This window comes from Catharus ustulatus, chromosome 4 (assembly GCF_009819885.2).
Source record: "Catharus ustulatus isolate bCatUst1 chromosome 4, bCatUst1.pri.v2, whole genome shotgun sequence".
In the NCBI taxonomy this organism is placed as follows: Eukaryota; Metazoa; Chordata; class Aves; order Passeriformes; family Turdidae; genus Catharus; species Catharus ustulatus.
In genome coordinates, this window is record NC_046224.1 from 865,255 (window position 1) to 880,567 (window position 15,313).

Here is a 15,313-nt window from a genome sequence, read left to right on the forward strand (position 1 = left end):
TCTTTGGAATTGAACCCATTCCCAAAAAACACCCCAAGAATTCCAGATGTAGGGAATCCAGGAATTCCACCTCTTGGAAATCCAACCAATTCCCAAATAACACCACAACTCCACAGACGTAGTTGGGACCTTCCTGAGTTTCCCTGCCCACCTCCCACATTCCCAAAAAACAGCGCATCCCAGAAACCGGCGCATCCCAAAAAATGACATGTCCCAAAAATGGGAATATCCCAAAAATCTTTGCATCCCAAACATCGACACATCCCAAAAAACAGCACATCCCAAAAATGGGCACATCCCAAAAATTAATAAATCTCAAAAAACTATCCATTCAAAAAAATAGGCAAATCTCAAAATTGGCACTTCCCAAATATTGGAACTTCCCAAAAATCAACACATCTCCCAAAAATGGGCGCATCCCCAAAAATGACACATCCAAAAAAATCAATGCATCCCAAAAATGAACCCATCTCAAAAACCTTTGTATCTTAAAAATCAATGCATCCCAAAATTTAACACATCCCAAAAACTGGCACATCCCAAAAATGACGGAACACAAAAATGGGCATATCCCAAAACAGGTGCATCCCACAAAATCTTCACATCCCAAAGTGGGCAAATCCCCAAAATCTTCACATCCCAAAACCCAGCAGACTCCAAAAAATGAGTACATCCCAAAAATGGGCACATCCCAAAGTCAGTGCATCCCAGAAATCAGCACATCCAGAATCCATGCATCCCAAAACCTGATACGTGTCAAAAACATGGACATCCACAAAATCATCACATCCCAAAAATCAACACATCCTGAAAAACTGGCACATCCTAAAAATTAGCACATCCCAACATGAACACACCCCAAAAAAGCAGAGCACCCAAAAAAAGGAAACATCCCAAAAACTGGCACATCCCAAAAAATGGATGTATAGCCCACAAAAATCATTGCATTCCAAAAATGGAAACATCCCGTGCATCCTAAAAACCAGCACATCCCAAGAACTGGAGCATCCAAAAAATTGACCCATCCCAAATAATCAATGCATCCCAAAAAATAACACATCCCATAAACCAGCGTATCCAAAAAACACAGCACATCTAAAAAATTGGCACGTTCCAAAAACCAGCACGTTGCAAAAAATGGACATATCCCAAAAATCAGCACATCCTAAAAACCAGCACTTCCCAAAAAATCAATGCATCCTGAAATTGGCACATTGCAAAACCTTACACATCCCAAAAAACCCCAGCACATCCCAAAAAATGGCACATCCCAAAAAATGTCGCATCCCAAAAATCAGCACATCCCAAAAATGGACACATCCCAAAAATGGACGCATCCCAAAAGCTGGTACATCCAAAAAATCATTGCATCCCAAAAACCAGCACATCCCAAAAAAGGAAACACCCCAAAATCTGGTGCATCCCAAATAATAGACATATCCCAAAAATCAAAGCGTCCCAAAAACCAGCACATCCCCAAAAATGAACATATCCCAAAAATCATTGCATCCCAGAAACTACACATCACAAAAAATGACACATCCCATAAATCAGTGCATCCCAAAACTCATTGCATCCTGAAATCATCATATCCCAAAAAATCAGCACAACCAAAAACTGATGCAACCCAAAAATGGAAACATCCCAATAACCAGCATATCCCAAAAATCAGCACATCCCAAAAATCATTGCATCCCAAAAATGAATTCATCCCAAAAATCAGCACATTGCAAAAATCAATGCATCCCAAAAAATGACACATCCCAACATCAAAGCATCCCAAAAATGAAAATGCCCCCAAAATCACCGCATCCCAAAAACAGGGGCATCCCAAAAATCATTGCATCCCGGAAATTGGCACATCCCAAAAACCAGTGCATCTCAAAAATGGAAATATCCAAAAAAGTGGCACATCCCAAAAAATGGACACAACCAAAATTCAGCACATCCCAAAAAACTGGTGAAACCCAGAAATGGAAATATCCCAAAAATTTGACACATCCCAAAAATCATTGCATCCCGAAAACCAGCACATCCCAAAAGTCAACACATCCCCAGAATGGAAATATAAAAAAAATGGAAACATCCCTAAAACCCAGCACATCCCCAAAACTGGACATATCCCAAAAAACAATGCATTCAAAAAACCAGCATAACCCAAAAATCATTGCATCCCAAAATGTGACGCATCCCAAAAATCGTCGCATCCCAACATCAGCACATCCCAAAATGGAAACATCCCAAAAACTGGCACATCCCAAAAAATGGACACATATCAAAAACCAGTACATTCCAAAAAATGGACATATCCCAAAAACCAGTGCACCCAAAAAACCAGAGCATCCCAAAAATCATTGCATCCCAAAAATCATTGCATCCCCAAAATAATCACATCCCAACATCAACACATCCCAAAAATCCAGCATGTCCCAAATACTTGGCACATCCCAAAAATCATTGCATCCCGAAAACTAGCACATACCAAAAGTCCACACATCCCCAAAATGGAAATATGCCAAAAATGGAAACATCCCAAAATCATTGCATCCCAAAAATCATTGCATCCTAAAAATGGAAACATCCCAAAAAGTGGCGCATCCCAAAAATCGTCGCATCCCAACATCAGCACATCCCAAAATCTGGCATATTCCAAAAATGGAAACATCCCAAAAATCAAAAATGCATCCCAAAGATCATAGCACCCGCAAAACAGAAACATCCTTAAAAATTGACACATCCCAAAAAAATGGACATAACTCAAAACCAGTGCATCCCAAAAGATGGACATATCCCAAAATTCATGGCATCCCAAAAATCAGCACATCCCAAAAATCATTGCATCCCAGAAATCGGCATATCCCAAAAACCAGTGATCCCAAAAAATGGAAATATTCCAAAAACCGGCACATCCCAAAAAACCGGTGAAACCCAAAAATGGATCCATCCCGAAAAACTGACACATCCCAAAAATCATTGCATCCTGAAAATCATCGCTTTCCAACATCAACACATCCCAAAAACCTGGCACATCCCAAAAACGTGACACATCCCAAAAACCAGCACATCCCAAAAACCAGCACATCCCCAAAATGGAACTATCCCAAAAATGGAAACATCCCAAAAATCAAAAATGCATCCCAAAGATCATAGCACCCGCAAAACAGAAACATCCTTAAAAATTGACACATCCCAAAAAAATGGACATAACTCAAAACCAGTGCATCCCGAAAGATGGACATATCCCAAAAATCATGGCATCCCAAAAATCAGCACACCCCAAAAATCGGCATATCCCAAAAACCAGTGCATCCCAAAAAATGAAAATATTCCAAAAACCGGCACATCCCAAAAAACTGGTGCAACCCAAAAATGGAACCATCCCGAAAAATTGACACATCCCAAAAATCATAGCATCCCAAAAATCATCGCTTTCCAACATCAACACATCCCCAAAACCTGGCACATCCCAAAAACGTGACACATCCCAAAAATCATTGCATCCCAAAAATCAGCACATGCCCAAAATGGAACTATCCCAAAAATGGAAACATCCCAAAAACCGGCGCAACCCAAAACTGGAAACATCCCAAAATGTGGCGCATCCCAAAACTCGTCGCACCCCGACATCAGCACATCCCAAAATCTGACACGTCCCAAAAATGGAAACATCCCAAAAATCAAAAATGCATCCCAAAGATCATAGCACCCGCAAAATGGAAACATCCCAAAAAGTGACACATCCCAAAAATCATTGCATCCCAGAAACTGGCACATCCCAAGAAACAGTGCATCCCAAAAAACGGAAATATTCCAAAAACCGGCACATCCCAAAAACTGGTGCAACCCAAAAATGGAACCATCCCGAAAAATGGACACATCCCAAAAATCATTGCATTCTGAAAATCATCGCTTTCCAACATCAATACATCCCAAAAACCTGGTACATCCCAAAAACGTGACGCATCCCAAAAATCATTGCATCCCAAAAACCAGCACATCCCAAAAATCAGCACATCCCCAAAATGGAAATATCCCAAAAACGGAAACATCCCAAAAACCGGTACATCCCAAAAACCGGCGTAACCCAAAAATGGGAGCATCCCAAAAATCAAAAATGCATCCCAAAGATCGTTGCCCCCCGCAAAATGGAAACATCCCAAAAAGTGACACATCCCAAAAATCATTTCATCTCAAAAATCAATTCATCCCAAAAATCAGCACATCCCAAAAATCAGCACATCCCAAAAAAATTGACACATCCCAAAAGTCATTGCATCCTGAAAATCATCGCATCCCAACATCAACACATCCCAAAAATCAGCATATCCCCAAAATGGAAACATCCCAAAAATGGAAACATCCCAAAAATCACCACATCCCAACATCAACACATCCCAAAAACCCGTCACATCCTGCCCTTCCCACCTGGAATTTTCCATCCCACCTCCCCTCCCGCCATTCCCTCTCCTCCCTGGGGTCTCTCCGGTCCCCCCACCCTGGAATTCCTGGAATTCCCGCCTACCCTTTTTGCGGCCGCCCTCCTCGGCCTCGGGCTTGCGGCTGACGGACACGACTTTCATCAGGAGGTGATTCCCGCCCTGCCGGATCAGCGCCACCACCTGCTTGTGCCCCACCTTCACCACGTTCACGCCGTTCACCTGCGCTCCCGGAAAACAGGAAAAACGCGGATCAGAAATCCTGGCGACGGGAAAATTTAAAAAAACCCCAAAAAACTGAACTGACAAAACAAAAAAAAAATGGGAGCAATCTGTAAAAAATTTTAAAATTTCCCATTTTTTTTGCTGTGGTTGGGAGTGATGGCGAGGAGGATGAGGATGATGGGAATCTGCGTTTCTGACCCCAAAAAATGGGATTTTCCCAGGTTTTTTTGAGTTTCTGGAAATTTTTGGAATTCCTGGGAAGACTCAGAATTCCTGGGAGGACTCAGAATTCCTGGGTTTCGATTTCTGCTCTCTGGGAATTTGGGTGGAACAGGATGGGCTTGGAGAGGTGGGAAAGGGCCAGGCTGGGATCCTCGGGAGGAATTCTGGAGAATCTCAAATTCCCTGGAATGGGAATCCCAAGATTTCTGCTCTTCCCTCTGGGAGAAGGATTGATCCCAAAATTCCCGGAATTCTTCCCAATACTCCGTGTCCATCCCATGGATCTGTCCCGTGGGATGGCCCTGAGCCCATTCCGGCTCCTTGGCTCCAGGAAACTTCAGATTCCCAGGATTCGGGATTCGGATTCCTGGGTTCTTGGAATGGGGCAGATCCATGGGATGGACACTGAACGTTGGGAAGAATTCCGGGAATTTTGGGATCGACCTTCTCCCAGAGGGAAGAGCAGAAATCTTGGGATTCCCATTCCAGGGAATTTGGGATTCTCCAGATCCCAAAATGCTCCCGAGGATCCCAGCCTGGCCCTTTTCCACCTCTCCAAACCCATCCCATTCCATAGACAAATTCCCATGGGATTTTCTGGTGTGGGAATGGGATTTACCAGAATCCATGGAATGGTTTTCCAGAGAATTCTATCCATTTGCACTGAGCTCCTTCCCTACCTGCTGGAATTCCATACCCACATTCCAGTGGATCCTCATCCCTTTTCCTGACTCCTGGGTGATTCCCAGCTCCCATCCCAATCCCGCTGGATCTATCCACCAGCTGGGATCCACATGGGAATTTCAGGGAGCTTGGGAATTTTCTGGGATCTTCCACAGAATTCCTCCTGGGATTTTCCACATCTGCCCAAAAAAATCTGGGAGAAATCCAGAAATTTCTGGGAGAATTCCGTTTTCCCAATGGAATTCCCAAGCCTGGAACCTCCATTCCCTGCCAGAATGGGAAATTCCCGATGTTCTCCCACCAGCCATTCCCGGGTTGGGAATGAAATCCTGGAATCTGGGAATCCCTGAGGTTGGAAATCAGACTGGGAGCATTCCCAGCTCTGCCATTTCCACCCCTGATCCATGGATTTGGAACCCCTCAGGAATGGGGATTCCCACTGCCCCGCCCAACCCATTCTGATCCTTCCCAACCTTTTCCAGGAAGGATTTTTCCCGAATATTCCATTCTTGCCTCAGCTTGAGGTCATTCCCTCTCACCCTGTCCCTTTTCCCTGGGATCAGATCCTGATTCCCACCAGGATCCAGCCAGGGAATTGTTGGGAATTGTCTCCACTCCCAGTTCCGTTGATTTCTACCCAAATCCTGTGGTTTTGAAGGAATTCTGACACTCCCACAAAACCCTCGGGATAACCTGAGCCCAATCTCCACTTCCACGGAATTCCTTGGGATTTGAATCCTGGAATTCTTCATGTTCCCAACTCATCCCTGCCTCGATTTCCCTCCCTCCGGAAAACCGGGACAGCCCAATCCTCATCCCGAGGCTCGGGAATTCCAGGGCTGAGCAGCATTCCCAAACCCCCCCTCCCGGAGATCTTCGGGATCCGCTCTTCCAGCCCGGTAATTTGGGAATGGATATTTTTAGGAATTCCTCTCTCCTTGGTTACTGGGAAACTTCGCGTTCTGGAGAAATCCGAGCTCCGGATTCGTTCCCAACTTGGAGCAGAACATTCCAGCTTTTTTTTTTTTTCCCCCTCACCAGAATATCCCAAATTTTGAGCATTTCCATAAAAAAAATCTGGAGCTGGACCAGCTGCTTCCCTCCTTTTTTTTTTTATTTTTAATTTTTTTGACCCCCAGCCCTGATGTTCCCGAATTCCTGATGATCCGAAATCCCGGCCTTTGATATTTCCTCGGATCCTTTTTATCAACCTCCCACACTCCAGAGCCGGAATTATCCGCATTTCCTGCTTTTTTTGCTTCCTGACCTTTCCAGCAGGGAGAGGATCCGGGAATGTTTCAGCGCTCCCTCATTCCCACAGTTCCAGAGGGGGAATTTTTTTTGTCCCAGAGGACTTTTTTGCCCCCTTCCTGGATTTTTGGGCTCTGTGTCCTTAAAAAAAAAACCCTGGAATTTTGTCCATTGGGATCATGGAATGGTTGGGATTGGATCGTCCCATTCCCACCCCTGCCCAGAGCAGGATTTTTCCTCATTCCCAAAGAAAATCATGGAATTGTTGAGGTTGGAAAAGCCCTCAGAGAGCACCACCAATGCACATTCCCAAATCCAGGATTTTTGAACATTCCCAAGGATTTGACTCCACCATTGCCTCTTCCAAAGCTTCCCAACCTTTTCCATGGCGTAGCATTCCCAAATATCCCATGGAAACCTTCTCAGGGATGCTGGGATCCCACCTGGATCCGTCATTCCTGTTTTTTCCTTTAAAAAAACTCCAGACAACAATAAAATCCGTCCCTAAATCCTGGAAATATCCACGTATTTCCAGCCATGTCCGTAGCCCAAATCCTGGGAATTCCCAGCCAGATCCTCAAGGAATCATGGAATTCTCATGGAAGTGGTCAAACTTCTCTGTTTCCAAGGCTCCTCATGGAAAAAATTTCAGGATTCGAAACCTCACAGGATGGAGTGAGGGGACAAAAGGCTGGAAATTCTGGATTTTCCTTGGGAATTCCCATGACATTTTCCCAATCCCAACCCTCGGATCTGTCAGATCTTGTCCCGAGCTGGGAATTTCCTCATGGAGCCATTCCTGGAATGTGGCTGGTGGGATCATGGAATTGTTGAGGTTGGAAAAGCCCTCGGAGATCAAATCCCAGAATTCCCGGCTCTGCCAGGTCCTCCAAACCCACCGGGATTTGAATCCCTCCAGGAGGAATTTTCCCAATTTCCAGCCTCAACCGTGGCTGTTCCAGAGGTGGATCCCGATTTTCCGGGAGGAATTCCTGCCCAGTTCCTTCCCAAAGGGAATTCAGGGCTGGAATTGGCACTGAGGGAAGCTCGGGAGAGTTCCAGGGGTCACCCAATTCCCAAAGGGAATGCGGGGACTCCAGATCCTCCTGATCTCAATCTGGAAAACTCCTGGAAGCTCCAACAAGTGGATAATTCCAGATCCTCCTGATCCACACCCGAAAAACTCCTGGAAGCTCCAACACCTGGAGGACTCTGGATCCCTCTGGATCCACACCTGGAGAATTTCTGGAAGCTTGGAATTCAGCAGGAATTTTCCCATGGGAAGGGCACTCAGGCCTTGGCAGGGGCTGCCCAGGGAGGTTTGGATTGCCCATCCCTGAAGGAATCCAAGAAATTCCTGGAATTCCACTCCATGCTCTGGGTTGGGGATCAGGCCCAGCTCAGATTTGGAATTCTTGGAATTCTTTTCCAAGCTCAGGGATCCCAGGATTCGGAGGAGAAGCCCATGGGAACAGCTCCGGGATTTTGGGAAGCGGAGCAGGGACATTCCCGGTGTCACACTGGCCCCAAAAGGAAGTTCAGGGAATATGCGAGGCTGGAGCTGGGAAATTATCCATGGAAAAGACAGAGAGGAGGAAAACCTGGAAATTGGATTTCATGGACAAAACGAGCTCGGAGGGAAAAGGACAATTCCCAGCGGGGAAGAAGAGCTCAGGGAATTCCCAAATCAAATCCTGAATCCATTGGAATGAATCCAGAGGAGCCCCTGGAGCTGCTCCAAGGCTGGAGTTGCTCTGGAACCAGGCTGGGAAAACTGGGAATGTTCTCCTGGAGCAAGGAAGGATCCAGGGAGAGCTTCCAGAACATTCCAGGGCCTGAAGGGGCTCCAGGAGAGCAGGAATTTGGGAAAGGCCTGGAGGGACAGGACACAGGGAATGGTTTCCCAGTGGGAAAGGGGAGATTGGAGTGGGATCTTGGGCAGGAATTCCTGGCTGGGCTGGAATTCCCAGAGGAGCTGTGGCTGCCCCTGGATCCCTGGAATGTCCAAGGAAAGGTTGGAGCAGCCTGGGATGCTGGGAGGTGTCCAGGGGTTGGAAGTGGATGGTCTTGGAGCTCCTTCCAACCCAAACCATTCCAGGATTCTGGAATTCTGAAATCCCTGCCCAGGGAATGGCGGCAGTGCCTCGGGAAGGGCCCAGGGGCTGCCAGGGATCCGTGCAGGGAGAGGCTGGGAAAAGCGGGATTGGGGCATGGATTGGGGCCAGGGGAGCTTTGCTGGGATCAGGGCTGGGATCAGGGCAGGGATCGGGAATGGGATCGGGAATGTCCTTCTGGCTCTGCCCAGCTCCTGCCCGGAGCCTGCAGGGATCGGAATCTGCTCTGGGAATGAGCCCTGGGAAAAGAGGGAACGCCTCAGGCTGGCCCAGGGGAGGTTTGGGTTGGATTTTTGGGAATTTCTCCATTGAAAGGAGCCTCCAGCCATCCCAAATCCCTCCAGGCTTTGTTTTCCTCCTTCTCCTGCCAGGACAAGCAGGGGTGACAATTCCAGAGTTTTTCCAAGCTTTCCATGGAGACAGAGCCTGAAATCCTCAGCGGGAAGAAAATTGGGATCAGATTCCCACCCAAAGCACCTCTGGTAACACAAAATGCCAGAGATTCATCCCAGGTGGAATCCTGGAATGGTTTGGGTGGGAAGGGACCTCAAAGCTCATTCCAGGGACACCTCCCACCATCCCAGGCTGCTCCAAGATTTCCTGGGACATTCCAGGGATCCAGGGGCAGCCACAGCTGCTCTGGGAATTTCAGCCCAGCCAGGAATTACTTCCATAATTCCCACCCCAGTCTCCCCTTTCCCAGTGGGAAGCCATTCCCTGTGTCCTGTCCCTCCATGCCTTTCCCAAATTCCCACTCTCCTGGAGCTCCTTCAGGCCCTGGAATGTTCTGGAAGCTCTCCCTGGATCCTTCCCTGCTCCAGGAGAACATTCCCAGCTCTCCCAGCCTGGCAGGATCCATCCCAATCCCAACACTCCTCACATTCCATTGGAATCCAACTTTCCATGATCCTTTTCCAACCAAAGGAAACACCTGGATCCAGTCCCTGACCATTCCCTGAAGCATTCCTTGGATTTCCCACTGGAAAACCTTTTTTCCGCCTTTCCAAACTCCAGCCCTGTCCTGTTCCCACCAATCCCATCCTGGAGCTCCAAATCCCATGGGAACATCCCAAGCTCTTCCTCCAGCCAGGAAAATCCCGGAAGCACCGATAAATCCAGGGAATCCCCTTAAATGTGGGTGTGTTCTCCATGGGATGGAGCAGCCACAATTCCATGGATTCACCAGAACTGGGAGAGGCTGGATCCACACCTGGAGAATTCCAGAACCTCCTGATCCACTCCTGGAGAATTCCAGAACTTCCTCATCCACACCTGAAGAACTCCTGGAAGTTCCACGACCTGGGGACTCTGGATCCCTCTGGATCTACACCTGGAGAATTCCAGAACCTCCCAACCCACATCCAGGAGAATTCCTGGAATCTCCTTATCCACACCTGGGAGCCCTCTGGATCCACACCCAAAGAACCTCTGGAAGTTCCATGACCTGGGGGATTCTGGATCCTCCTGATCCATACACGGAGAATTCCAGAATTCCGGGGCAATTCCCCAAATTCCCGAGGAGAGGAGCGGAATTCCAGGAGGAGCTCACCTCGATCAGAAAGTCCCCCGTGCGCAATCCCGCTCTCCAGGCGACTCCTTCCACATCCACGGATTCCAGGTACTGCAGCGCTGGGAATGCCGGCGTGGGCGTGAACTCCTCGATCGGAGTCTCGGCTGGAAAACACAACGGGAAAGGGAATTGAGGGATTCCCAAGGAAATTCCACGCGAGAAGGCTCAGCCTGGCCACAGTGTTCTGAAATTCATGGAATTATGGAGCTGGAAAAGCCTCAGGATTCCATTGTTCCCAGCAATTCCAGCCCCGATCCGTGTCCCCCAGTGCCGCATCCACACGGATTTGAATCCCAGGGCTGGAAAAGCCTTTCCAGGAGGGAATTTTCCCGTGATTCCAAGCTGGAACAGGCCCTTATCCTGGCCCTGGTCCCACTACAGTGATGGAATCAACAATGGAATCAATAAAGGAATCAATGGAGGAATCCAAGGTGGAATTAATGATGGAATCAATGATGGAAACAATGGTGGAATTAATAATGAATCAATAAAGGAATTAATGAAGGAATCCAAGATGGAATCCAAGGTGGAATTAATGATGGAATCAATGATGGAATCTATGATGGAATCAATAATGGAAACAATGGTGGAATTAATAATGGAATCAATAAAGGAATTAATGAAGGAATCTAAAATGGAATACAAGGTGGAATCCAAGGTGGAATCAATGATGGAAACAATGATGGAATCAATGTTGGAATCAATCATGGAATTAACGATGGAATCAATGAAGGAATCCAAGATGGAATCAATCATGAAATCAATCATCGAATCAATCATGGAGTCAGTTGTGTTGGAAAATCCCATCAGCTCCAACCATTCCCAGCACTCCCAAAGCCCCCTTGCCCCACATTCCCAAGCGTAGAATTCCCAGGTTCTTTGGACACTTCCAGGAATGGGAACTTCATGAATTCCCTGAAAAAATCCACCAGGCTGGAGCAATCTGGGGTAGTGGAAGGTGCTGCTCGGAGCAGAGCCACATCCAGGAATTCCTTGGATTCCTCCAGGGATGGCGACTCCAAACCTCCCTGGGCAGCCCCTGCCAAGGTTTGAGTGCCCTTCCCATAGGAAAATGATCCCAAAAATCCAACCTAAGCCTCCCCTGGGCCAGCCTGAGGCATTCCCTCTTTTCCCAGGGCTCATTCCCAGAGCAGATCCCAAATCCCCGCTGGCTCCGGGCAGGAGCTGGGCAGAGTCAGAAGGACATTCCCAATCCCTGCCCTGATCCCTGTCCTGATCCCAGCAAAGCCCCCCTGGCCCCGATCCCTGCCCCAATCCCACTTTTCCCGGCATCTCCCTGCACAGATCCCTGGCAGTCCCTGGGCCCTTCCCAAGGCACTGCTGCCATTCCGTGGGCAGGGATTCCAGAATTCTGGAATCCTGGAATGGTTTGGGTTTGAAGGAGCTCCAAGCCCATCCCAAAAATCCCCCAGGACCCAGTAGATCCCAGGGGCACAGCAAAGGAAGTTTTCCAAGCGTTTCCATTCCCAGGATCTGGGAATCCCACCCTGGGTTGATCCCAAACATTCAGCTCCCGGAATGGATCCAGAGGATCCTCCTGGAGCCAGAACAGCTCCAAAAAAGGGAGAAATTCCCACTGGGACAATCCAGTCTGAGGAAGATGCATCCATTCAATCAATGCCTTCCTCATTCCGAGATTTCCCTCTTCCCTCTCGCTCCCAGCTGAGTCCTTCCCATGGAGTTGTGGAATCTCTTCATTCCCAAATCCACCAGGAATGGATCAGGAGCCAGGAGAAATTCTCATCCCTACAAATTATCCCACAGAATGTATTTTTAGGAGCTGACGGGACCCCGGTGGCCTCTCCTTTGACGTCCTTCCAGTAACATTCCCAACATTCCCTTCCCGCCAAATCCAAGCCTCCAATTCCACCCATATCCAAGACTTTTCCTCCTTTCTCCATTCCCCCCCCACATTTCAGGCGGGATTTTTCCACTGGGGCTCGGATCACACCCAGGGAACCTTTCCCTGCCATCCCTCCATGTGCTGAAGCTTCTCAGCTGCTTCCCACCAACGGCTTTCCACGATTTCTGCCTTTCCCGGGAGAAGTGGCAAATGCTTGACAGCTCATCCCTATTTTTAGATATTCCGACGGGATATCGGAGCGCTCTCCAAACCCTTCAGGATCCCTTCCAGGATTTCATCTCCCCCCCATTCCCGGCTGCTCCGAGTGTCCGACCTGGCCTCGGACAATTCCAGGGATATCCAGGGGCAACTGTGGATTCTCTGGGATAAATTTCACGGAGTGAATCCCCCATCCCATGGATCCCACCGCATCCCATGCCAATCCGTCCCCTGAGTTATCCATGTGTCATTCCAGGCACTTTTCCAGCTTTTTTTGCGTGGGCTGGGAGCCACCAGCCCACAGTGGGTGCACGTCGTGATCCAGGATTTGGGAAGCGCCGCCGGAGCCTGAAGGACTCGGAAAATGGGAAAATGTTCAGGAATTAGGGATTGTCTCCCTATGGAATAAATTCTGGGAGCAGAATTTCATCCAGGAGGGGGCAAATGGACACAGGGACAATTCCACTATCCCAGATTTCCCTGGACAGCTGCTCTGGGAATTCCAGCCCAGCCAGGAATTCCTGCCCAAATTCCCTCCACAAGCTCCCCTTTCCAAGGAAATTCCCTCCATTCCCAGCTTTCCCAGCCTGGCATTGGATCCATCCCATTCCAACCCATTTTCTGGAATTTTGGGATCTGGGGCTTTCACTGGGAATCTCAGGACTCCAGGAAGGGTCTCCCTTCCCTTTTCCATCCCTGAAATCCATAAAAATCCCTCAGGATGGATTCTGAGTGTCCTTGATCCCAGAATCCCAGAATGGTTTGGGATGGGATCCATGGACTTCAATCCCATCCCATTCCAATCCCACCATCGCAGGCTACTCCAACCTTTCCTTGGACATTCCAGGGATCTGGGGATTCTCTGAGAATTTCAGCCCAGCCAGGAATTCCTTCCCAAATTCCCACTCCCATCTCCCCTTTCCCAGTGGGAAGCCATTCCCTGTGTCCTGTCCCTCCCTGCCTTTCCCAAATTCCAGCTCTCCTGGAGCCCCTGGAGCCCCTGGAATGTTCTGGAAGCTCTCCCTGGATCCTTCCCTTCTTCAGGAGAACATTCCCAGTTTTCCAGAGGGAAGCTCATCCAATCCCTTCTCATCCTCGTGGCCTCCTCTGGATTTACTCCAGGATTTCCACATCCTCCTGGAGTTGGGATCTCCCCTGGTTCTGGAATCCTGGAATGGTTTGGGTAGGAAGGACCCAAATCCCAGCCAATTCCAACTCTTGGACACTTCCAACTATCCCAGGGTGCTCCAAGCCCCATCCTGGCCTTGGGAATTTTTATCCCAAGGTTTACAACCCTGGGGATGGAAAAGGAAGAGGAGAGGGACATCCCTGCTCCCAGAAGATCCTGGGAATCCTGACCCACCTCTCCTGGTCCCAGCTCAGCCATTCCCAAAACCAGTTTGGGACCAACCCATCCCAAACCAGGATCCAGGGAATGCTCCTGGTGGGAAAATCAGGGAAAATCCATCCCCAAATTCCATCCCAGGGAGGAAATCCAATGGGAAGAGTCTCCCATCCAATGGGAAGAGTCTCCCATCCAATGGGAGAACCAAACCAAAAAGTTGGGAATTAAATCCAGGAAGTTCCCACTGGGAATGAGGAGAATTCCCTGCCCAGGTGGTTCAGCCTTTCCCACCAAAACTCCAGATTCAGAATTCCCAGAAGCACTGTGGAACTCTCTGAGGATCGACCACGGCTCTGGACAGGGAATTGGGAATTCCTGGGCTTAATTCCCACAGTTCCCAGCTGGAATTCCAGAGCCAGCTGTGGGAGAAGTTCTGGCAGAGCTCGGTCACAGGAAGGCCTGGGAGCACCAAAATCCATCCTGGAGGGACAAAATTCCATCCTGGGGGAACAAAATCCATCCCGGGGGAACCAAAATCCATCCTGGGGGAACCAAAATCCATCCTGGAGACATCAAACCCAACCTGGAGGAAACCAAATCCCATCCTGGGGAATCAGATCCCTCCTGGGGACACAAAATCCCATCCCAGTGACACCAAATTCCATCCTGGAGACACCAAAATCTACCCTGGAAGCACCAAATCCCATCCTGAGAAACCAAATCCCATCCAGGAGAAACAAAATCCATCCTGGGGAATCAAACCCCAGCCTGGAGAACCAAATCCCATCCTGGGGAACCAAATCCCATCCTGGATGAACAAATTCCATCCTGGAGGAACAAATTCCATCCTTGAAGGACCAAATTCCATCCTAGAGACACCAAATCCTATCCAGGAGGACAAATTCATCCTGGAGGGATGAAAATCCAACCTGAGAAAGCAAATCCTATCCAGGAGGAGAAGATCCCATCCTGGAGACACCCAATCCCATCCTAGAGAACCAAATTCCATACGGAGGGACCAAAATCCATCTTGGAGGGACCAAATTCCATCCTGGAGTGACAAATTCCATTCTGGAAGGGCAAAATCCAACGGGGGGAACCAAATCCCATCCAGGATGAACAAATTCCATCCTGGAGACACCAAATCCCATCCTGAGAAACCAAATCCCAACCTGGGGAATCAAAGCCCATCCTGGATGAACAAATTTCCATCCTGGATGAAAAAAATTCCATCCTGGGGGGACAAATTCCATCCTGGAAGGACCAAATTCCATCCTAGAGACACCAAATCCCATCCTAGAGAACTAAATTCCATCCTGGAGGGACAAAATCCCATCCTGGTCAGCCCTGGGGTGGTCAGGGAGTTGGAGCAGATCCCCATCC

General features: G+C 48.4%; 1 protein-coding gene across 1 annotated transcript in view; it reads right to left on the reverse strand.

Moving 5' to 3' along the window:
- The window catches only part of SHANK3 (SH3 and multiple ankyrin repeat domains 3), a 145,988-nt gene that overhangs the window by 41,101 nt on the left and 89,574 nt on the right, over window positions 1-15,313 (reverse strand). Inside the window, exons 16-17 of the mRNA XM_042779181.1 lie at window positions 10,482-10,606; window positions 4,523-4,658 (exon numbers count right to left, since the gene is read on the reverse strand). Of these exons, the coding sequence (XP_042635115.1) occupies window positions 4,523-4,658; window positions 10,482-10,606 (261 nt within the window). The remainder of the gene's footprint in view (window positions 1-4,522; window positions 4,659-10,481; window positions 10,607-15,313) is intronic.